The sequence below is a fragment of the Choloepus didactylus genome, chromosome 22, assembly GCF_015220235.1.
Source record: "Choloepus didactylus isolate mChoDid1 chromosome 22, mChoDid1.pri, whole genome shotgun sequence".
Classification (NCBI taxonomy): Eukaryota; Metazoa; Chordata; class Mammalia; order Pilosa; family Megalonychidae; genus Choloepus; species Choloepus didactylus.
Window position 1 is genome coordinate 30,557,459 of NC_051328.1, and position 23,291 is coordinate 30,580,749.

The 23,291-nt window shown below is 60.4% G+C and overlaps 2 protein-coding genes and 1 pseudogene across 7 annotated transcripts in view; 2 read left to right on the plus strand and 1 right to left on the minus strand.

The window, feature by feature from the left end:
• Window positions 1–237: 237 nt before the first annotated feature.
• LOC119518544 (chymotrypsinogen B) lies at window positions 238–3,015 on the plus strand. Its single transcript, XM_037815759.1, has 7 exons — window positions 238–537; window positions 1,299–1,402; window positions 1,515–1,594; window positions 1,689–1,767; window positions 1,969–2,149; window positions 2,233–2,366; window positions 2,781–3,015. The coding sequence occupies exons 1-7, from the start codon at window positions 486–488 to the stop codon at window positions 2,940–2,942; spliced, it is 792 nt and encodes a 263-aa protein (XP_037671687.1). The 5' UTR covers window positions 238–485; the 3' UTR covers window positions 2,943–3,015.
• Window positions 3,016–3,758: 743 nt separating this feature from the next.
• On the plus strand, window positions 3,759–6,990 carry LOC119518575 (annotated as a pseudogene).
• BCAR1 (BCAR1 scaffold protein, Cas family member) overlaps window positions 5,689–23,291 on the minus strand; it is a 39,698-nt gene continuing 22,095 nt past the window's right edge. For 2 of the 6 annotated variants that reach the window (XM_037815680.1, XM_037815681.1), the window contains exons 2-8: window positions 21,779–22,010; window positions 21,060–21,680; window positions 14,621–14,782; window positions 14,374–14,490; window positions 12,576–13,673; window positions 11,820–11,909; window positions 5,689–9,115 (exon numbers count right to left, since the gene is read on the minus strand). In XM_037815680.1, coding sequence (XP_037671608.1) covers window positions 8,603–9,115; window positions 11,820–11,909; window positions 12,576–13,673; window positions 14,374–14,490; window positions 14,621–14,782; window positions 21,060–21,605 — 2,526 coding nt within the window. In that variant the 5' untranslated portion in view covers window positions 21,606–21,680; window positions 21,779–22,010 and the 3' untranslated portion in view covers window positions 5,689–8,602. Of the gene's footprint in view, window positions 9,152–11,819; window positions 11,910–12,575; window positions 13,674–14,373; window positions 14,491–14,620; window positions 14,783–21,059; window positions 21,681–21,778; window positions 22,011–23,291 lie in introns of all 6 variants that reach the window. The other 4 variants (XM_037815678.1, XM_037815677.1, XM_037815679.1 and 1 more) reach the window with 2 other exon arrangements.

Genomic DNA, 23,291 nt, shown 5'->3' on the forward strand with positions numbered 1-23,291 from the left:
TGACCCCAGGCTGCTGCTTGCTCAACCCCTGGATCCACTTTCACTGGTGCCTCTGTTGCGTTTCTTGCTCATCCCCGTGAACCTCCTTTACTCAACCACCACCAACAGGGTCCTCCAGACCCCAAGAGACTAGGCTGGGGCTAGAACCAGAGGGGCCTCCCAGCCCAGGCCCAGCTACTGCCCGCAGGACCCCTCAAGAGGCAGGGTCTGGAGGGGGAAACCCAAGTGTTGCCGGCCTTTCCCCTTGGCTCTGGGACAAGGGCAACCTTGCCCAGCCTGTCCTTGCCCTCGGTCCTGGCACCACGCTCAGCCTGGTCACAGCTGCTGCCATCCCAGGCCCTGACGCCAGTGCGCTCTGGCACGCCCTGCCCTCGGGCACACTGGCAGGAAAGGGCTTATCGCCTCGGGGCCTCCCGATAACCTCCCAGGCACAGGGATATAAGGGGGGCTCAGGCAGGGGCGCTCATTTCCCTGACTGCAGCACCATGAGCGTCCTCTGGCTCCTTTCCTGCTGGGCCCTCCTGGGCTGCGCCTTTGGTGAGAGTGGGGCCCGGCAGAGGCCGGGGACTCCGAGTGACTCCCCTGCTGGGCCTCCCTGCTCCTCTCTACCACAGGGAGGGTGGGGGCATTGGCCCAGACCACCAGGAGGCGGCCCTGCGCCCTTCCCAGTGCCCAGGATGGCCCTGGGGCTGCCCTGAGGCCTTGCACCCGGGGCCGGGGACAGGGAAGATGAGCCTAGAGGAACAGAAATCCCTTCGTGCAGCCGGCGGTTCCTGTACAAGCTCGGATGGCGAGCACATGGGCCAAGATGTGGCTGGGCCCCCAACACCCCTTTTGGGCTCCTGATCCAGTCTTTTTGTTTTGGGACCTTGACCAGAGCCCTTTCAAACTCCTGACCACTGAGCACTTACCGTGCCCACTAAACCGCTTTGAGCCCTGTGAGGTTAGCAGCTTTATGGCCCCCATGTGGTGTTGGGGAAGCTGAGATCAGAGGGATTTAGCCTTTAGGGATGGTGCCGGGATTGACACCCGTGGGTTCCAAGGCCCAGCCCTGGTGATGGCCCTGCCGCTCGCCTCGCACTCCTGAGGCTGCCCCCAAAGCCCCGGGCTGAATGGGAGTCTGATTCCTCCGCATCCCAGTGCCCAGCACAGGCAGGCTGGGGGTGACGGGGGGATGCAGGAATCAGGGCCGGCTTCTAGGAGGAGGTGAGGCTGGGAGCGGGCTGAGGTGAGCGGAGTCTGGGGCATTGGGGCCATCAGGAGGCCTGGAGTTGACCCTGCCTCCGCCCCACCCCCAGGCTGTGGGGTCCCCGCCATCCACCCCGTTCTCAGCGGTCTCTCGCGAATTGTCAATGGGGAGGATGCTGTCCCTGGCTCCTGGCCTTGGCAGGTGTCCCTGCAGGTGAGTGTGCTGTCTGCCCATGGGGCGGGGGGCGGGGGGTCACACTGGGGTGTTGGCCAGCCTGGCAGATGCTACCCTTGCTGGTGTTGCTGATCCTGTGTCTCCCTCATAGGACAGCACCGGCTTCCACTTCTGCGGGGGCTCCCTCATCAGCGAGCACTGGGTGGTCACTGCTGCCCACTGTGGGGTCAGGTGAGGGCCCTGGCAGGCTCAGGACTTCCAGCTCCACTGGGGAAGGAGGGGGAGGGCGCGTTCCCAGCCCTCACACCCCTCATGCTTTGTCTAGTACCTCCGACGTGGTCGTGGCCGGTGAGTTTGACCAGGACTCAGACGCCGAGGACATTCAGGTGCTGAAGATTGCAAAGGTACACGTAGGCCCTGCTGGACCGATTGAGGGGACTCAGCCAAGGGGCTGGGGGCAGGAGGGACAAGAACCCTCGGCCCTTTGAGAGACGGCCTCCTGTGGGTCTGTTTCCCCCGAATGGTCCTCCAGGAAAGGAGCTCATCTCCCTGAAACTGGCAGCCCATTCCCGAACCTCACCTCACCGTCTGGCCCTCACTCACAGGTTTTCAAGAACCCCAAGTTCAACAGCTTCACCATCAGCAATGACATCACCCTGCTGAAGCTGGCCACGGCCGCCCGCTTCTCTCAGACCGTGTCCGCCGTGTGCCTGCCCAGCGAAAACGACGACTTCCCTTCAGGGTCCCTCTGTGCCACCACAGGCTGGGGCAAGACCAAGTACAACAGTGAGGGCCGGGCCACCGGAGTGGGTGGGAGGTGGGTGCCGCGGGCGGGGCTGTCAGCACTGACCCCTTACCCGCCTCTCCAGATGCCAACACCCCTGAGCGGCTGCAGCAGGCGGCCCTGCCCCTCCTGTCCAATGCCGAGTGCAAGAATTTCTGGGGCAGCAAGATCAAGGACACGATGGTGTGCGCCGGGGCCAGCGGCGTCTCCTCCTGCATGGTACCAGCCTCCAGGGCTTTCCCCAGCACCCCTTTCCCTCCCAGCCCTGGGTGGGCTCAGGCCAAAGGCCAGCCCAGGACTTTCCCCTTTCCCTGGGCATGCTAATGGACCTCAGAGGAAGGGTCTCTGGTTGCAAAACTCCATCAGTAGCATCTAAAATGAGTGGCATCTCTGGGATTGTTCAGTGCACAGCCTGGACAGGGGGACCTGGTGGCTTGGTCTTGTCTCTGGAAGGGCTAAGGCAGAGCCCGTGGCCAGCCTTGCCCAAGCTTGTATTGCGCCTCCACTATAGGACCCCACTGCCGGGGGTGGCCCGAACTCTAGAAGCAAGTCCTGAGTGGTTCCTGGGTGTCGGGCCCTGGATGAGGCTCGGGGAACAGCCTCCAGACCCAAGCCTGCTCCTGCCTCCCACAGGGCGACTCGGGCGGCCCCCTGGTCTGCCAGAAGGATGGAGCCTGGACCCTGGTGGGCATCGTGTCCTGGGGCAGCAGCACCTGCTCCACCTCCATGCCTGGCGTGTATGCCCGCGTCACTGAGCTCCTGCCCTGGGTGCAGGAGATCCTGGCTGCCAACTGAGCCCAGGGCCCACCCTGGCGTCCCTGCCAGTGCTGCTCTGCACGAAACCTCAATAAACCTCTTGGGAAAGCTGTTGGTGGTGTCTGTCTCCTACATCAAAGCCCCACAAGGGCCCCTCTGCTCCTGAGCTTGGGTGCGCCCCTGTGTTGGATGGGACAGGCCAGCCAGGCTGGGGGGCTCTGGGGGGTCCCTCCTGGGTCCCCTTCCCCAACTTGGGCTCCAGCTCCCCAGAATATCAAGAAGGCCACAGGCAGAGAAAATGGGGATGCCAAGAGGGACCTCTGCAGGGGCCCCGCCCCAGGGCTTTGTGGCCAAGGGACATGGGCCCACACCTGTGGCTCCAGGGACCCTTCCCAGGAGCCACCCTCGAAGTGCCACCTCCGTCCCAGGCCCCTGGAGGCCTTATCAGCCCAAGGACGCATGATAAAGGGGAGGGATGGCGAGGCGGGCTGTGATTGAGGGGCTGGGACTATAACGGGGTCCCTCAGGCAGGCCCGCACCCTGCCCAGCACGCACTGTGGCCTGTCTCTGGCTCATCCTCGCCTTCCCTCTCCTTGGCACCAGCTCTGGTAGGTGCGGGGCTCAGGCAGGGCCGGGACCCAGGCCTGGCAGCCCCAGGTCACCTTGCCCTTTCCTTGGCCCCAACGCCCAGGAGCAGGGAATGGGAGGGGCCAAGCCCCTGAACCCCCAAAACTGCCCTGGCCAGGGGAAGCAGGACTCCTCTTGGGGCCAGTTCCTCCATCCCCTCTTCTTCCGCACACCTGCCCCTGCCTCCCACTCTCGCTGGCTGCTCCTCGGGGGCCCCCGCCTGGCCTCATGGCATCTCAAACTCAACGGGACAAGTTCCAGCCCTCCCTGCCCACCCCACGCTGGAAGCCAGCGCCTGCTCCCCGAGATCCGCCCCCACGCCCCGTGGCTCCTGCCCCACCGATGTCTCCCCCCCAGCCATCCCCTTTGCCCAGCCCCTCCACCGGACCCCCAGCTCCCAGGTCTGGGCCCCTAGGCAGGCAACAGCTGCCCCAGTCGGCTCCTACCGAGACTCAAGAGGCCATGAGGCTCCCAGAGCAGGAGACCCCAGGCCCCCTGCCCCAGGAGGCCAGCTGCCCACCGGGGGTCCCTGGGCCAGGCCTCCCTGCTCTGTGCTCACAGACACCCTCGACCCCAGGCCCCTTCGCACAGGCACCTGAGGGCCCCGGGGAGGCCGGGGGTCCAGTGCCACAGAGGCCTGGAAGTACAGGGCTTTGGTCTGGCCCCCTTGGACACCACCGACCAACGAGCACCCCGTCCCTGCTGCCAGGCTGCGGGGACCCTGCCATCCAGCCCGAGCTGAGAGGCCTGTCCAGGATTGTCAATGGGGAGGGGGCTGTCCCTGGCTCCTGGCCCTGGCAGGTGTCCCTGCAGGTGAGGGGGGCTGGGCAGAGGGACACCAGCAGAGGAGGTGGGCCAGGAGAGGGCACAGGCCGTGGGGACCCCAGCCATGGGGACCCCAGCCTTGGGGGGCTGACTTGCCCATGCCTCTCTCCCGCAGACCAGCTCCGGCTTCCACTTCTGCAGGGGCTCCCTCATCAGCGAGGACTGGGTGGTCACGGCCGCCCACTGCGGGGTCAGGTGAGGGCCTGGGCGCGGGCTGTCGGGGATGACCCTCACCCCCCCTTCCCCAGGCAGGCGCTGTGACCCGTGGGAAAGGGTCTGCAGATCAGGCTGTTCCTCTCCCAGCCGCAGACCGAGCCTCACTCTGCAGGAGACACCTGCCCCGCCCCAGGGCCCCCCAAACCCTCTGACCCCACACCCTCCGGCTTGGGGGACCCTGGTCTATGCCCTCATGGTACAGCTGAGGAAACTGAGGCCTGGGCCTGGCAGGTGTCCCGCCAGGAAAGGGGAGGAAGGCATGGCCGGAATTGACCACTGAGCATTAAGCTGGGGCTCACCCCCAACCCTGAGTCCCCTCTGAGGGCCCGGACACCCCCTCCAGGAAGGACCACCGCGTCATGGCCGGCAAGTCGGACCGTGGCTCGTGGCTGTGCAGGTCCTGAGAATTGCTGAGGTACAGCCAGGCGGGCAGGGGACCCGGGGGGCTTGTGCGGCCATGACGGGCCACAGCTGGGCTCCCTGTGGGGAGGGGGGCGCGGCAGGCTGGGGTGGTGGGGGCAGAAGAGCCTCACGCCACCCCACACCCTGCACCTCTTGGCCCTCCGAGGCTCACCTGCGCCTCAACCCAAGGTTTCTTTCCTTCTCTTTTTCAAGCAATAAAGCTCCGTTTAAAACACTGAAGGCTGTTTCTGGTTATAAAATAATTTATGCTTATGGCAGAAGAATGTGAAAATACAAAAATTAAGGATCACCAACATGTCACATGCCATTTTCCCATCAGTCTTTGCCCCGGACCACCACAGACTCTGCTGTCCAGGGTTCCTTTCCGGCTCCAGACCCGGCTCCCCCCTTTCCCCCTTGTCCTCCCCACCTCAGCTCCCCACAGGTGTTTGAACAGCCGCGGTGGGACCCCCATGCCATACGGAACGACATCACCCTGCTGAAGTTGGCCATGCCTGCCCACCTCTCCTTGACCGTGTCGCCCATCTGCCTGCCCAGCACCGACGCCAACTTCCCTGCGGGCTCCCTCTGCACCACTGGGGCTGGGGCAAGACCATGTACAACGGTGAGTGTTCTCAACAGAGGCTTTTCAGGAGTATAAGACTCATTTTTTTTTTAAATCTAGATTCCACAATCATAAATTCTGACACACTTACAAAATTTTCAAATTCTTTATTTCAAATCCTCTTAATTAAAAACCCACCAAACATGATTAAAAACAAAGTTCAAAAATGACATACTCCAAGAGCAAATTTTTGAAGAAACACCCGAGCACAAGTATGGCCCTAACCTGCAATGAGTTCCACAGCGGCCTATTTCTAGCCTGGACTTCTCTCCAGACTTGGGGAGGGTGGGCGTGTCAAGGTCGCCATGAAGTCCGGGCTGGGAGTCAAATTTCCAGCCTTGGTCAGGGCTCTGGAGTCCCCGTCTCCTGCAGCAGCCTCCGCCTGCTTTTCTCCTCCCACATTCCAAGTCCTTCAGCCCTCGCCTCAGCTCACCCCCTGCGCCCCTCCCATGTCCCCAGAGGGAGGGAGAGGGATCCCACCCCCGTGGCTGGCAGCGGGGGGGCGGCGGGAGGAAGCCCAAGGGCAGGTGCGAGCGCCCATGGCGTTCCGGTCACGACGGTGAACCAGGGGAGCGCGCAGGGGAGGAGAGGCGCTTGGAGGGGGCCCTGGGCCTCTCCCGCCCAGGGGGGCCCTGATGCCCACCCCACTGACCCTCCAGCCAACAAAGGTGCTGAGCGGCTGCAGCAGGCGGCCCTGCCCCTCCTGTCCAACGCCGACTGCAAGAACTTCTGGGGCAGCGAGATCACGGACACGATGGTGTGCACCGCAGCCAGCGGCGTCTCCTCCTGCAAGGTGCTGGCCTCGCCTGCCCCCCTCCCGCCTGTACCCCAGCTCCTGGCCGGCCGCGGGGGCTGCAGGGCCCCTCCCCGGAGGCCCGGGCTCCCCGCTCCCCTCTGCCTTGATCTCCTGACGCGCACTCCTCGCCGGGCGCCCCAGCAGAAGCCGGGACCAGTAATACCAGGTTTCCATTGTGCGGGCTCGCTCTCCGCGCCGGCGCCAGGCCAGGGCGCCCCCACCCCACCCCCGCATTTGGTCCCCACACCCGCGCGGCGAGCTGCTGCTTTCCGGTCTCAGCACAGGCCCAAGGGCTGATGAGGCTGGTCCCGGGTCCCAAACTCTGAGGCTGCCTTGGGTGGACTTAGGCACACAGGTCTGGCTGGTCCCCTGTGCCTCCCTGGGTCAGCCGCCGCCTGAGGCTGCCCGTCCTGAACCCCTTTCCTCTCCCACAGGGCGACTCCAGAGGCCCCTTGGTCTGCCGGACAGAAGGGGCCTGGACCCTGGTGGGCATCGTGTCCCGGGGCAGCGGCCAGTGTCTCCCATCCTCACCAGGCGTGTACACCTGCGACACCAAGTTTATGCCCTGGGTGTGGGAGGTTCTGGAGGCCAACTGAGCCCAGCTGCCCCTCTCTCCACACCTGGGTGAAACCCAAATACACCCCCCCAGAGCAACTGCTTGGACCATCCCTTTTGCATCCTCGCCAGGGTGGGCAGGGGCTGGGCGTGATTTGGGAGCAGGTGGGTGGCTGCCTGCACTGGGGTCTTCTGACAGAGCTCTCAGCACAGTACCCTTCTTCATATGGCCAGGGAAACTGAGGCCCAAGGTCACACACAGGATGGTCAGAACTGAAGCAGCAGCTCAATTCCCAGGGCTCTCACCTCACCAGTGTGCCCAATACCCCCCAAGCCCCTCACTCTTGGCTCTCTGCCTGGCCTCTGGTCAGAATCCTGGGCCCAGACCCAGGAGGGCAGAGATCAGGCCAGTCTGGGGGGTTGCAGGGCCCCGCCGAAGCTGTGCACCCTGGGCCTGCTCCCTGCCCCAATTCCAGGCTGGCCTGCCCGGGCCACAGCTGCCTGAGATGCGCCACGAAGACACACACTGACCCAGACAAGGGCCCCTCAGGTAACCACTCTCCCAACTTACCGGCCAAGCCTGAGTGTAATTCAAAATAGAATACTTTAAAACTGCCGCAAGCTGAAATCATGAGCTTCTTCCTAAGGGAAAAATCCTGGATAAGGCCTGTGAAAGCAAGTTTCTTTGTACAATCGTGTGTTCCCAGCGGTGCTCTTGGCCCAGGCTTCCCTGCCCTGGGGCTTGTGGGGACCAGCAGGGCTTGGCATTTCCCATCTGCCCTCGCTCATCTCAACCCACAGGGGCTCTGCTTGCTGCCACGGCCTCTATAAGAGGCAATTCCGGTGGAGCCCACTGGTGTTGCATCGGCCCACACACCAGCGCCCTCAATTAGCTGCTCCTAGGCTGGGCCCTCCTGGCCTCAGAGCTGTGTCTTCACTGCCCTGGCACCTCACCATCGCAGGCCTTGTCCCCATCTTGCAGGAGACACCCAGCGTCACCCACTGGCACCCAGACGCTGCCCAAGAGCTCGGGCGCGGGCCTGTTTCCCAGGGCCCTGGGCCTCTCCTGAAGGGACCCGCTGTTCCTTCGCCACAGTGGCCTGTGGCTTCAGTGGGGCCGAGGACACGCCTTCCTCCCACCATGGGCCCTCATCTCTCACACCTCAGGCAGCTGCTTTTCATTTTTAAAATTTTATTTAAATGGGGACTATTAGTCGAATGATTGGAAAATCAATAATGAAAAATAGTTCTTTAGGGCTTTTTCCTGTGCAGAGAGGGAACTCGCCGCAGCTGCACTTCCCCAGTGAGGGGGAGAAGGCAGCCGTCCCAGGCCACCCAAGGCCCCCTGGGCTGAGGGGCCTGCTGCGGCCCCAGGGTACGGACCACCCGGCCCCGAGCACGGTCAGGGAAGGCCACCAGCCCTGCTCTGTGGCTCTGGCTCCTGGGACACCAGCCCTGCTTGGACCCGGGGGAGGCCCCGCCCCCCACCCTACCCCATCATAAATACGCACAGACCCCCGGGCAGCCTGGGCACCAGGCCTGGGTGGGGCTGGGCTTGCCTGTCCATGTGCCTGCAGCAGCCGACTCTCAGGACTGGCACCTGGGGTAGCTCAGCCCCTCGCCCTCTGCCCTCCGTCCCTTTGATCATCACACTCAGGCAGCTGCCAGCTGGCCCAGGACCCGGCGGAACTGCTGGGTGCTGTGGCCCAGCTCCTTGACCCTGTCTACCATGTCCCGGGCGGCAGCCGGAGATGGGTACTGCAGGGCGGCGGCCTTGGTGGTGGCCACGATGCTACGCAGGAGCTCACACAGCAGGTTGCTGTAGTGTGTCACCTGACTGCGCACGTCCGCCGCCTTGGCCTGCCGGGAGAGTGTGTCCCCGATGAACACCAGCTTGTGGGCGCTGAGGATGACGAACTTGCTGTGTGCCACAAAGATCTTGGGCGGCTGGTTGGTGGCCACAGCGGTGAAGAAGGCGTCCACGGCGTTGGTCAGCGTGGTCAGGTTGGCCTCGCACTGCTCCAGGTAGAAGAGCAGCAGCTGCCGGTCCGAGGGCCCGAGACTGCCTGTCCTGCCCGGCACCACGGGCTGGGCCGGCGTCCAGCCAGCCAGGTCGTGGTCGATGGGCCGCGACACCTCCTCCTCCAGGCGCTCGAACTGCTTCAGCTGGGACAGCCCGGGAGAGCGGGACTGAGTCAGGCTCTTGGAAAGCAGGATAAACACACACCCAGACGGGCTCTGCCACGGGCAAACTGGCAAGGGGCCGTCTATAAGGGGCCGGTACTCGGTGTGTGGGGCTGCGGGGAAGGAGGCTCTCTCCCAGCCTGGCCTCCTACTAGGGGGAATCAGGTACTAGCCTCCAGAAGTTCTTTTCTCTTTTTAATAAAAAGTATTTAATAATTTAATAATTAATTCATTAAATAATTTAATAAAAAGTTTAAAAAGGACTTAAAATAATAAAACAACCTTTGCACCAATCTGCAAAGGTCACAGACTGTATGGTTTCATCTCTGTAATATTCTTAGAGATAAAGGATGGATTAGTGGTGGCCCGGGGCCACTGGAGGGGGAGGACTGGGGGGACTGGGGAAAGGGCACATGGGACACCTCTCAGCTGTCTATGCAACTTCCTATGACTCTCTCCTGACCTTCAAAAGTAACTTCTAAAGTAATATATACATTGTGAAAGGATTCCAAACCTTACCCAGCAGAAAAATCACCTGCAACCCCGCACACCCAGAAGCCACCACTGCTAACCCTGTTGGAAGCTGTCTTTCAGAGTGTTTACAAATGCAGTGCCATCAGGTTTTAATTTGTTTCCAAATCAGTCAGTGGGGAAAGAGGGGATTAGAAGGGACAGCACTGACTGTTGAGCTGATAAATGGCTGAAGCTGCTAATAAAGGACCTGGGGGTTCATTTTACCATTTTCTCCAATTTTGTAAAAGTATGAAAATTTCCATAATAAAAATTTTATACAAAGGGAAAAAAAGCATATGGTGCTTGTAAAACACTCAGAAAGTGAAAATTCACGCACAAAAAATATTTTGGTAAATATTCTTCCTTTAAACATGAATACTCCCAAAGCCTTTTTAATTAGAAAAATGGACACTTAACACTATATTACACTTCGTAGTTTCCTTTTATCACCTAACAAAATGTCATTAATTTCTTTAATGTCAGTATATGTAAAAGCATTTGGTAAAAGAAAAAATTTCCCCTGACAGCGGCCCTTGCCTAGCAGACAGTGGAACGGACTGCCGTGTTGTGAGGGCTAGATCTCACAGGGGAGGGGACAGCTTCAGCGGCCGGGCCCAGACAGGGAGACGGACCCCCGTTCTGTCCTACCCAGGGTGCGAGGTTTCAGCCCTTAGCTAGCAAGGTGAACATGACACCACTCCTTCCCAACACTTAAAAACCTCCAACTTCTCCCCCATTCGACAGGTACTTGAAATTCTCCACTGACTAGTTCCCTTGTCTGGCAAGAAAATCAAGACAACAAATACACTTGGGGCTCTTTGTTTTAAATTCCGGTGGGTCTTTTTCATTTGTTGACAATTCTTTATAGCTACATAATATTCTACTGTGTGAATGTCCTTACTGTATTCAACCATAGACACATGTGGGGTTTTTCAGATTGTCACCAATATAAAAATGGAGCAATAAATGTCCCTATCGTGTCTGCATGTACTTATATTTTACTTGCACTTTATGTCCTTGGCCTAGGAATTCTGTCTTTAAAGAACTTCATACATAATTCTACTCTTCTAGTAATAAATGAAATGTCCCAATCAACAGGGGCCTGGTTTAACAATAAACACTGGAACAGCATAGGAGGAGCATGAAGTGCATGGCTATTTCTTAAACAATGGGGATTTTATATACTTTTATATACATGGTATGTATATATATATATATATATATACACACACACATATAAATTTAAAAATTACTAACATTTATTCCTTTACTGAGTGTTTTCCTTCTCCATGCCTGGGGGAACACAGGGTAGGGGAGACTTAAGCAGCAATTCTCATTTGTTATTTTCCATGCTAGTCTACATTCTATTTTTTTTTATTATCTCCATAATCAGAATAAAACTCCCTTACTACTTTTTTTCAATGCCCCTTTCCTACTTTCAGGCAATGATGTAAAATACACAAAAAATTTTATGCCTGCAGACTGGGTCACGGAACCAGCCTGGCCCACGGTGACACCTCTGGGTGGTCTCTTCATTTTTTTTTTTTTTTTTTTTTTTTAAACACTTCTCTGTACTCTCTAAATGTCTACAATGATGACTCTAATGAGTTTTGGAAGAAACCAGACAAAGCTAGGAGGCCCCCACAGTGGAGAAGCACCTGGCGAGGAGGGTGGCAGGCGGGGGCAGAGGGCTCACTGACGGGAGCAGACAGGCCGGGAGGAGCTGGTCGGCCCAAGGGTCCCACCCAGCTGGAAAAGAGCTGGGGTGAGAGCCAGGGCTGGGGTCTCGGCTTCACCGGGTGCGCTACATTAAACAGTGCATCCCAAGCATTCACGTCCACCCAGAACCTCAGAACACAACCTTGTTTGGAAATAGCTCACTGGTTTCCTTGTAAGAGGGAAATCCGGACACAGACAGAGGAAAGGGCCCCGTGAGGACAGAGGCGCAGAGGGGAGCAGTGCCGCCACAAGCCGAGGGGCGCCGGGGCCACAGGAGGCGCGAGAGGCAAGGAGGGGCTTACCCCCAAGACCCCTTGCCGACACCCTGATCTGACTTCTGGCAGAACAGGGAGGGAACAACTGTCTGCTGTTTTAGACTATCCAGTTTGTGGCCATTTGCTACGGCAGCCCTGGGAGAACAAGATGGGGGTGAGGCAGGGGATCTGGGGCTCACCTGCTGCAGCTCCAGCTGGCCCTTCCCCTGCCGCACGATGTTGCCCTTTTCCAGCAGCTCCTTCTGGGTCTTCTCAAACTCTTCCTTCCCCTGGACAGGAGAGAGAGGAGTGGGCTGGGGCCAGGCCCCAACCCCCAGAGCCTGGGAACAGGCCGGACGGTGGGGCGCGGGCGGCCACCAGGTGGCGCTGCTCGCCGCGCCCAGGCTTGTCCCTGCGCTTTCCCAGGGGAGCTGCCCCCCGCCCGCTGCCTCTGCTCCCGGCAGCCCCAGGGGCGCAGGACGGGGTATCCCCGTGGCCATGGCCAGTCCTCCCCTCCCCGGCACCTGCCTCACCTGACAGCCACACGACTGGCCGAGGGTCGCAGCTTCGGAAGCCCACCCTGCCTCCCACAACTCACTTTACTTCCCGAGCCTGAAACGGTCATGTTTATGTTTGCACTTCTTCAGAACCTGCCCCCAGACAGGATGGAGGCCCCCGCTCGGGCCACCGGGAGGCGCTCAGGAGGCATTCCCACCTGGCACGGGGTCCTGAGCGGCCGGACCCTGAGGACACAGCCAAGCTGCCCCAGAGGCCTGGAAGCTCCGAGTGGGGCAGGCCCAGGGACCCACCTAACACCAGCCCCCACCCTCAACAGGCCTGAGGGGTCGTGTGGAGGGGATCAGGGTCCCCACAATAGAGGAGACAAAGCCAGAGCCCAGGAAGGGGCAGGGGGCCTCCCAGGAGGCAGAGGGGGCCCGGGCAGGGCACACGCCCACCTGCAGGTGGACGTAGTCATAATCCTCCATCCAGCCCCCCTCGCTGTTCTCATACTGCCCGTCCGGCGAGTCCCGGGAGGTGAACTTGGGGGGTGAGGGCAGGGGCCGGGACTGGATGCTGCTGGCCTTGTCAGTGGGGTTGGGGTGCAGAGGGCCGCCCCCCTCAAGCCCCAGGGCAGGGGCCTTGGTCCGTCTGAAGAGCAGCGAGGCATTGCCGTGCAAGAAGGAGGCCAGCTGCTTGGCGTCCTCGGGCACAGCCCGCGAGCAGCCCACCAGGCGGTCCAGGTCCTCAGGAGAGGCCCCGGGGCCTCCCCGGCTGCCATCGAGAGCCTGGCCGTGCACCACCAGCGTCTGGTACACATCCTCCATCTTCTGCAGTTGCCGGCTAAGCTTGGCATGCAGGCTGCGGTCAGAAGTGTGGGCCGCGTTGCCCACAGCACTGCGGGCAAACTCCAGCAGCTCGTGGACAGCCCCCTGGACAGCGGCCACAGCGGCCCGCAGGTCCTGCCCCTGTGGCTCCTGAGGCTCAGGGGTGCCGCGCCAGCCCCCGCCACCACCAGCGCTGCCCACCAGGTCCAGGAGGTGGGCCACAGTGGCGCTCACACCCTGCTGCAGCCGGGCCAGAGCCTCCACAGCGACGTCAAGTTCCAGGGGCTCCCGGCCCGGCACTGCCGCCTCCAGGGAGGACGCCGACTGGCTGCTGCGCGTGCTGCCCGTGCTGGAGGCCGACAGGCGCTTGGCCTCGGCCAGCGCCTCCCGCTCGGCTGGTGGGGGCACCGCGTACACCCCATCGTCAACTCCGTTGCAGTTGGCCACCTCGGGCAGCAGCCCCCGCTCACGGGGCACGTCATACAGGGGGCCCAGGCCCGGCCGCCGCAAGCAGGGGGGCACGTCATAGAGGTCGGGAGCAGGGGGCGGGACGTCATACACATCCTCGGGCGGCGGAGAGTCTGGAGGGGGTGCAGCCAGGACCAGCGGGTGGCGGGCCGGGTCGAAGGGCTTGGCCTTGGCAAAGGCGGGGGGCACGTCGTACGTCTCCTCGCGCAGCAGTGGGCCATCAGGCACATCCTTGCCCACTGACGGAGGAACGTCGTACACCTGGAGGACCGAGTGGTGGTCAGAGCTGCCTGCCCATCCGCCAAGCTGCCCTCCCCAGCCCAGGGACATCCGTCATGGCTCATTCTCAGTGGTGAAGAGCCGGCTCTGGAGCCCAAAGACCTGGCTTCAAACCCTGACTCCACTGCTTTCTAGCCGTGTGATCCAAGGCAAGTGGCTTGCCCTCTGTGTGCCTGTTTACTTATCTGTAAGATGGGGGTAACTCCCTCCCAGGCTTGTTGGGAGAATTTAATGAGTTAATTCTTGCAACCACATAACGTAGGCACCCAGTGAGTTTAGCTGTCCCCTCCGCACCATCACCACCATCACCAGCACCATCGCTAGCAGAATTTCTACTCTGCTCACAGGTACATGGCTAGGCTACATGGTGTGTCAGATAGATCCAGGGTGACCATGACCTGATTTGTCCAGGACAATCCTGCTTGTGCCTATTATCCCCAGTTAATTATTAATCCTGCCCCCTTCCGCTCCTAGAAATGTCCTGGCTTAGATGATGAATCCCTGGTCACCTTCCTGACATCCCGGAACCCTCTCCTGCTGAAGACCCTGCCACAGTCTGTCTTACAGTTGAAGAAACTGGGGCTCCGAGTGAGCTCAGCCTCCATGTCTGTCAGCGCACGTAAGGGGCGGAGCGGGCTCTGCCTCCACGGCACCCCCTGGCCCTGCATGGGCGCCTGCTCACCGCGTGGTGGCTGGGCAACGGCAGGCCCTTCTCCACACTGGGGGGCACGTCGTACACATCCAGCGACGGGTCCCGGCCATTGGGGCCCTTGACGGCCATAGGGGGTGTGTCATACACCTGGAGGCAGAAGAGGGGCTGTGACACAGGTGCCAGGGCCACCTTGGTGGGCTGGGAAGAACAGAACACCCCCAGCAAGGGCTATGGAAGCCGGGCCTCCCACCCCTGGCTGGGGCCCAGCACCACCTACCTCCTGGCCACACTGGCTGGGCATCAGTCCCCGGACAGGGGGCACGTCGTAGATGTCCTGGGGTCCTGGGCCCAGCAGGTGTCGTGGGATGTCATACTCGTCCTGCTCTGGCTGAGAGGCCTCGTAGACATAGCCCTGCCCCAAGCGGGTGGGCACCACCACCTGAAGGCAGACAGACAACCGTCACCAAAGCCCTGGGAGCTGGCCTCCGGGATGCACCCACAGGTCCAGGACACCCCACTCATGGTGCCCCAAGGGTGGGCTCCGAGGCTCCGTTCTCATCCCACTCGTATCCTCTGATTTTCCTTTAATAAAAGCAGTGCTTGGGGGTCCTGAGGACCTAGGGTTTTGTTTAGAGCTGCTGGGCTCAGGGCCAGGAATCCAAAGGTCTCCGTAGTTGGGTAACCAGGATGGTTCCGGGGAGGGCGGGATGTGGGCCGACAGGGCAGAGGCCACCTTGAGCAGGGACAGGAGGCCACAGCTGAGGCCCCTGGGGCCCAGCAGGGAGTGGAGGCCTGGCCACAGCCCAGCGTGGGGCCCCCCTCCGCCCCAGAAGGTGGTAGAGATCCCCGACAGCCAGGGCTGTGAGGACCCCTAGCCCCATCCCCTCCCTGCTACAACAGCACACCCTGGGGAAGCTCCTGAGGACGGGCCTGCCGAGCTGGTGGGACCCGAGCCCAGGGGCTCCCAGATCTGGGGTCAGTTCTCAGACAGATGGAGACGAGGCTTGTTTGGAAAAGGGCGGGGAGGGTGGCCTCACCAGGACTAAGAGCCCCACTCAGAGCAGGCGAGACTCCCGACCACTGGAAAGGACAAGCCCTGGTGGTGGGAACCCAGGTCCAGAGAGGAGGTCAGCACCACTGCCGGGGGCCTGCCCTGGGTGCCCACAGCCCCGGGACCACGCTGCTCCCTCCCACCAGCAACCAGCTGAAGGGGCGGGAGTGCACAACAGCCTCCTCCTCATGGCACCCCTCCCTGTGGGGACAGGGAAGCCCAGAGGCTTCCCCAGCCGAGCTCCAGGCTGCCTCCCCTGTCCGCCTCCCCCATCAGCTCTGCTCTGAGAAGGGCCTTTTGTTCCCTGATCAAAAGGGACGAACAGGCAGTGCTGACTCGGGCCCTCCCGGCACAGCCCTGGGGGCAGCAGGGCCCATGGAGGCCCCTCCCGGGTCCCCTGCACTGAGGCCTGAGGGTACCTGAGGTGCCCATGCCAGGCACCCCGAGCAGCAGGGCCCCCCAGCAGCCCTGACCACACCCTGCCCCCCACTCTCCTGGGCAGCCAGGGCTGGGTGGAGCCGGCTGGGCCCTGGGCGGCCTCCAGCGGGAGAGTGGGGGGCCCTTCACTCCGGGGCGGCTGCCCTGCCTGGCGGTCTCTGCCTGCCCCGCCGGCATGTCTGGGAGTCTGGTCCACGGCCGCCCCAGACCCATCTCCCTCCTGGCGCCCCAGACTTGAGTTTCCTCCAGACCTATTTTTAGTCTCTGGAACCTGCCAACAGCAGGGCAGGGGGGCAGGTTGGAGGGGCCTGGAGGGGAGGCCCGGGGCTCCTCCATGCAGCCCGGCCTCCTGCAGGCAGGTGGGGCCGAGCCCCAGGGGTCAGGCCGGGCACTGAGGGGGCGTCCACCCTGCTAGCTGTGACCACCCCACCCAAAAGTGGAGGAGAGCAGGAGAGGGCATGGGGGCTGGACCCCAGACCCAGGCAAACAGCAAGCAGCTTGCTATCCCGCGCTGAGATGGGGGATAGAAAGCAGCCGGGCCGGCCAGTAAACGTTTTTCTGTTGGAAGAAATAGGCCAGCCACAAGCGGGGGGACAGCGCCACTCTCCAGAGAGCTGCCCCCTCACCCCCCGATCCCAGGCCTCCTGGCTGGCACCTCAGGCCCCGTGAGCAGGACGTGGGGGCCGCGGCAAGGGGGGGCACAGCCGGAGCCAGACCCACACAAGACCCACAGTCCCTCAGACACACCTTGCACAGGCATGGGACAACCTGACAGATGCACACGCTAACAGACACACAGACACAGAGGCCCCAGTCAGGCAGAGCCAGGGCTGCTGCTCCTTCCACCCCTGAGCACCCCCCACCCCAGGCCAGTCCTGGAGAGAGGGGAGAGCATGGAGGGAGAGTGGAGAAGAAGGGTCCCGAGACCCCTGGAGATGGGAGGGGCAGCCCTGGCACTCAGGGGGCAACGCGGGGCCCCCGGGGCCCTCCTGGCGCCTGTCCCTGGCTCCTGCCTCCTGCATTCTGTTCCAGGGGCCCAGGTGGACATCGCCCCCAGGGACCCAGCCCCACTCAGGACCCCTGGGGGTGGCCCCTGCTCTGGCATCCACCCCGATCTGGGAGCCTCCACTGCACAGCTGTGCTGTGGGTGTCAGGGGCTGGCCGTTTCCTCCCCTTCAGCCCAGGGTGCACCCGCGTGAGGGAGCTGCCTGAGCTGGGCGGTGCCCATGGGGCAACCCCGACTAGACAGGAGCCTGGGAGCAGCGGAGCTTCCCAGGGCACTCGGGGCGAAATCCAGCAGGAGTGGGGCCGCCCTCCACCCTCCACCCAGCATCAAGGCAGAGGGCCCCGACCCAGCAGCACTCCCAGGAGTGTCTCACACCAGGGGCTCCTCCCTCAGCCCCCCAAAACCCGGCCAGCCCAGCCTCAGAGCCCCCAGTGAGGCCCTGAGCCCTCATCCAGCCACATGTCTGGGAAAGAGGAGCAGGGGACATGCCAGACAAAAGACACCTACTCCCAGCGATCATTCTGACTGGGGAACTTCAACTCTGGGCTCTTTCTTGCCTTGCACACTTTCTGTGACAGATAAGCAAGGCTGTCATGATCACAAAATACAAGCAGACGTGACCACGACACCCCAGGCAGAGCGAGGAAGCCTCTTGGGGGAGGTCCTGGGCCCCAGGACACAGGGCTCTCCCTCCTGGACGCCAGCCAGGGCTCCGTGAGGGCCCGAGGCCTGTGGAGAAGGGGCAGGTGGGGGCCCAGCGTGGGCACCCCCTCAGCAGCCCAAGCCCTGAGGCCCAGCCTGTGGGTCCCCTGCTGCTCCCTGCCCGGCCCCTGGCCCAGGGACCCCACTGCCTGCCTGATCGGGAAGGGCCTTCTGTGACCCCCAAGTCCAGCAGATAGAACTGAAAAGAAAGCAAATGGTTCCAGGGATAGCCTCACAGCTGCACCAGGACAAGCTTTACTTCAAGAACACAAGGAAAGAAGAGGGAAGGGGAGAAGGGTGTGCCTCCCTGGGGCGCCTGCAGGTTGGACCGTGTGTGTGAGAGCACGTACGTGTGTGTGCAGGGGGACGGATGAAGGCTGCCCCGCGGCTCACTGGCCCTGCTCCCTGCCGCCCCCCTGCAGGACAGCTGCTCCTCTGAAAACAGCTGGGAGCAGCCCCCTGCAGGCCGTCCCTGGCTGGCTTGGGCACGCTCTGCCACCGCCCATCTCTGGCCAGGCGGCCGAGGAACAGGTGGGGCAGAAGTGGGAGCTGGTGTCCATGCAGCCTCGTCCCCAGCCTGCCACCGAGCACCATCGGCCAGGCCCCCGGGCCCCAGGCTCTGCCTGTGGGCAGAACAACCCTGATGGCCAATTCACTGCCCGGCTGGCACCAGTGAGGCTCCCACCGCAGCCCTGGGCTGGCTCGGTGCCGGGGGAGGCGCGTCCACTTGGCTGGTGTCTCCCAGACGAGGGTGGCCCCAACTGGATGGAGCGAAAACGCGAGACTTGGGCCTGGATCCCGGAAAGCAGATCCCAACCAAGCCCCGGGGCTTTTCCGCAGGGATGGCTGCTGCACCCACTTCCCGGCCGCCTCCCCCAGGGCGTCCACGGCACCCTGCCCTTCCTGCCCCCAGTTTCCCTCTGAGGAGTGGAGCGCGGGAAGCTGTGCTGGGCTGGCCGTCAAGCCTCCCAGGGTGACATGAGGTTTGGCCCCGAGAAACTACCCCTGGAAGAGAGTATCTCACCCTCCAAGTCATGGGACACCTAGTCTACTTCTGGGCCTCAGGGAATTCCACACCCCAACTCTCGAGGGGGTTCAAACATGGGGAGACAGAGGCCAAGGGTGAGAAAAAGTTGCCCCTGACCCAGCCCAGAGAGGCCAGCAGGGACAGGATGGGGGGCAGGCGATGGCCCAGGGGTGTAGCAGGCCCGGGTGCAGCCGAATGTGCCGGCCTCAGAGGCTGCAGGCCTGGGGATGCCCTGTCCCCAGGGGCAGCGTCCCGTCAGCCACAGCTCCCAAGGGGCTTGCACCACTCTCTCTTGGGGTGTCCCTGCTCTGGCAACTGCACAGGCAGTGTCCTCCCCGCAATCCAGGTGTCCCAAATGGGACACTCTGCAGGCACCCACTGTCCGCCACATGCCCCTGAAATGGAGAGGTGCAGGGGGCCTGTGGACGCTGGCACATAAACCCAGAGGACTTGTGGGCGCCCCTAGGCATGTGGGGTCCTTCACAGTGTCCACAGCAGGGAAGGCCAGCGGGACCAGTGACTGCTGAGGGTGCCCAGGAGCCACTTACTGTGAATTTAAGTTCCGCCCAACAGGACATCTGGAGCATCTAATGTAACTCCCAGGAGGCGTCCCTCAGGAGAGGGTGCATCCTCCTTGCCCTCTCTTTCCTTCCCTGCTGGCTGGAATGCAGCGCTTCTGGGATCTGAGGCCCAGGTTGGGGAAGGCAAACAAGACTGAGGAGCTGGGCTTCCTGGGAATGGTGGCAGCGCCCACCAGTCCTGGCCTGCTCACCTCCAAAGTGTGTTTATGTGAAAATGAAATAAACATCCATATTGTTTAGTCCACTATCCTGCTGGGTTTTCTGCCGCCCTGGCCTCCACACTGGATTCCCGTTTCAAATGCCCTCCCTTTCCTGGGCTCCCAGCCCCAGAGTTGGCCCCTGACGCCCGGCTGTCCGCGCCACTCTGTGGTCAGGATGATTCTACTAAGACTTGGCGTGCTGGCATCCCCCAGAAAAAGCCATTATCTTTGATGCAATCTTGTGGGGGCAGACATATTACTATTGATTAGGTTGGAATCCTTTGAGTGTTTCCACGGAGACATGCAATAACTGTGAGGGAAATGTCTGATTGGATAATTTCCAAGGAGGTGTTATCCCGCCCATTCAGGGTGGTGGGTCTGAATTAAATCATTGGAGCCACATAAAGAGTTCACAGACAGAAGGTGCTCCGAGCAGCTGTGAGTGACATTTTGGAGACCATTTTGAAGAGAATCTGCAGCTAAGAGAGGACAAAACACCCCAAGAGCAATATTTTGGAGAACGTCACTTTGAAACGCCACCTGGGAGCAAGCACACGCCGGCCACGTGCCTTCTGAGCTAACAGAGGTTTTCTGGATGCCATTGGCCATTCTTCTGTGAAGGCACCTGTGCCAGTCTGAATGTATTATGTCCCCCAAACGCCATTATCTTTGATGTAATCTTGTATGGGCAGAACTATCAGTGTTAATTAGATTGAAATTCTTTGAGTGTTTCCATGGAGGTGTGCCCCACCCAACTGTGGGTGATGACTCTGATTGAATAATTTCCATGGAGGTGTTGGCCTGCCCATTGGGTGGGTCTGAATTAAATCACTGGAGCACTATATAAGATCAGACAGAAGGAGTGAGCTTGCTACAGCCAAGAGGGACATTTTGAAGAAAGCACAGGAGCTGCAGATGAGAGAGTTTGAAAACAGCCGTTGAAAGCAAACTCTTGCTCCGGAGAAGCTGAGAGAGGACAAATATCCCAAGTGCAACTAAGAGTGACATTTTTGAGGAACTGCAGCCTAGAGAGGAACATCCTGGGAGAAAGCCATTTTGAAACCAGAACTCTGGAGCAGACGCCAGCCACGTGCCTTCCCAGCTAACAGAGGTTTTCCGGACACCACTGGCCATTCTACAGTGAAGGTACCTGATTGCCAATGGGTTACCTTGGACACTTTATGGCCTTAAGACTGTAACTTTGTAACCAAATAAACCCCCTTTATAAAAGCCAATCCATTTCTGATATTTTGCCTAACAGCAGCATTAGCAAACCAGAACAAGTGGATTTGGGCAGATCACTCCCATCAAAATCCTCCACCCTCCAGCGGCATCCGGCTCTTTGGTGGGTATCCAGGCCCCTCGGGATCTGCCTGTCGCCTGCCGCTCCAGCCAGGCCCGCCTGCCCAAGGGAAAGCACCACACTTTCCCATGCTTCCAGGCCCTCGACAGGCTGGTGCCTGCTGAAGGCCTCCTTGTTCTGCGGCTCCACGTCTCCCCTCTGGGCTGCCACAGCCACAGCCTGTCCACACCCATCTTTAACAGATGCCCAAGCCACACTCCCCAAACATTCACCACCCACCCTAACCCTGGACTGAATGTGCAGCTGTTCTGGAGCCCCCGAGAACCTGAGGGGCTGGCCCTGCTGTACTCAGAAACCAGGGCCTGGGCTAAACCTGGGGGCTGCCCAACCATGCTGGGGCTGCCTTACCTTCGCTGGTGGCTTCATCCCCTCCCAGCTGCGTGCGTCCATGGACGGGGGCACCTGGTAGATCTCATGCCCTATTCCGGCTGCGGGTGGCACCTGATAAACGTCCTGGGCAGGGCTGCCGGGCCCTGGGGGCACCTGGTAGAGGTCTGGGGCCGGGCTGGGAAACGCGTGATGGGGTGTCTGCTTTGAGAACGTGGACGTCTGCTTGGCTGGGGGCGACTGGAACTGTGGGCTGGGCCCAGGGGCTTGGTAAAGGCCATGCTGGGCCTTGCTAGGCGTGGGCACCAGGTAGACGCTGTCGGGCTGGGGCTGGTAAGTGGAGGGGAGCATGGGTGTGTACTGGGAGGCCGGGGGCCCCGTGGCGTGGAGGCCGGCCTGGGGCTGGGCCGTGGGGGCAGGCGGGCCAGGGCCAGGTCCTGCTGGCTTCTTGTCATACATGCCCACCAGGATTTTGAGGCGGTTCCCGGGCACAATTCCTTGGCGCCCATGCAGTGAGCAGAGCCACCAGCCGTCCAGGCCCTGTGTGTCCCGCTCCAGCACCGTCATGATGTCGCCTTTGCGGAAGGAGAGCTCATCCGGTGACTCGGCCACGTTGTCGTAGAGGGCTTTGGCCAGCACGTTCTGGGAGAGAGGACACAGGCAGGCGTGAGGGAGGATGGTGCTATGGGCCCAGCTCCCACCCACCCTGCGCCAGATGGGGCAGCCTTCTGTTTGGGCACCAGAAAGGAAAGAAACAGGGTCTGGTGAGATGATGGCCTCTCTGCCCGCACTGTCCCCTCCTGCAACTCGGCAGAGAGGCCCAACTGGTCATGGAGGGCCCCTGCAGATCGTTCAACCGCAGCCACCACCAGCACTCCAGGGACAGCAGTCCCAGCCCACGACAGCCTGCACCGGCCCCACGGGGAGTGAAGTAACAGCCGCCACTTTAAAGGAGAAAAGGCCAACGATTACCTAGAGAGGCAACAAAAGTATGACAAAAATCAACATCGCTGCAGGGTAAAAATATTGAAAGTAAAAACTGAAAAGAGTTCACACCCACTAGGATGGCTATTACCAAGAAGACAGAAAATAACAAGCGTTGGCAAGGATGTGGAGAAATTGGGACGCTTTTACATCGTCGGTGGGAATGTAAAGCGGCGCGGCCACTGGGGAAAGCAGTTTGGCAGGTCCTCAGAAGGTTGAAGGTAGAGTCACCACATGACCCAGCAACCCCACGTCTTGGTGTAAACCCAAAAGAACCGAAAGGAGGGGCTTGGACCGATGTCTGTACACCTGTGATGGCAGCACCACTCACAACAGTCAAAAGGAAGAAGCAGCCCAAGTGTCGGTCAACAGATGAATAAACATGCAGTATATCCATTTAGTGGGATAATATTCAGCCATAAAAAGGAATGAAGTGCCCATACATGTTACGACACCAATGAACCTTGAGGATGTCATGTTGAATGAAGTAAGTCAGACACAAAAAGGAAACATTGCAAAATCTTGCTTATATGCAGTATTTAGAAGCAGAAAATTTCACAGAGACAGAGAGCGAGCGGCTCATAGGTTCCCAGGGGCCGGGGTGGGGGACGGCGGTTACTGCTTGGTGGGTGCAGTGCTTCTACTTGAGGCGATGAAAGATCGAGTAATGGGTGGTGGCGACGGTGGCGCCATATTGTGAATGAGATTAACGCCACTGAATTGTCCATTTGAAAGTGGTTAAAATGGGAAATTCTGAATTATATAAATATGACTTAAGTAAAAAGGAAAAAAAATGATAACAAGGTGAGGGAACTTCCTTAACTTGATAAAGTCCAACTACCAAAAATGTACAAAAATGTCAACAGTTACTGGAGAAACTTCACGCTCCCTCTCTTTAAGGCTGGGAGGAAAACGGGGCGTGCACTCTCTCCGCTCCGCTCAACACCGGCTGCCCTGGCCAGGGCAATTCTCCAGGAGGGAAAAATGAGAGGGAGGGAGAGAGGGAAAGAAAGACACAGGCTCCAGGACAAAACTGTCATTATTTCAGACCATATGAGCTTTTACAAAGAAAAGCCAACGAACAGAGAATACCTGATGAGAAATGTCACAGGAAAGACGTCACACGATAGCAACAAAAGCTATAAGGCATCGAGGAACTGATCAAGAAAAGACTGTTTAAGACCTCAGAAGAGAAATGCTTTCAGTTTTATTAAAGGACCCAGGGGAAACTTGACAAATGGAAAAATATACCCTGTTCATACTGGGATG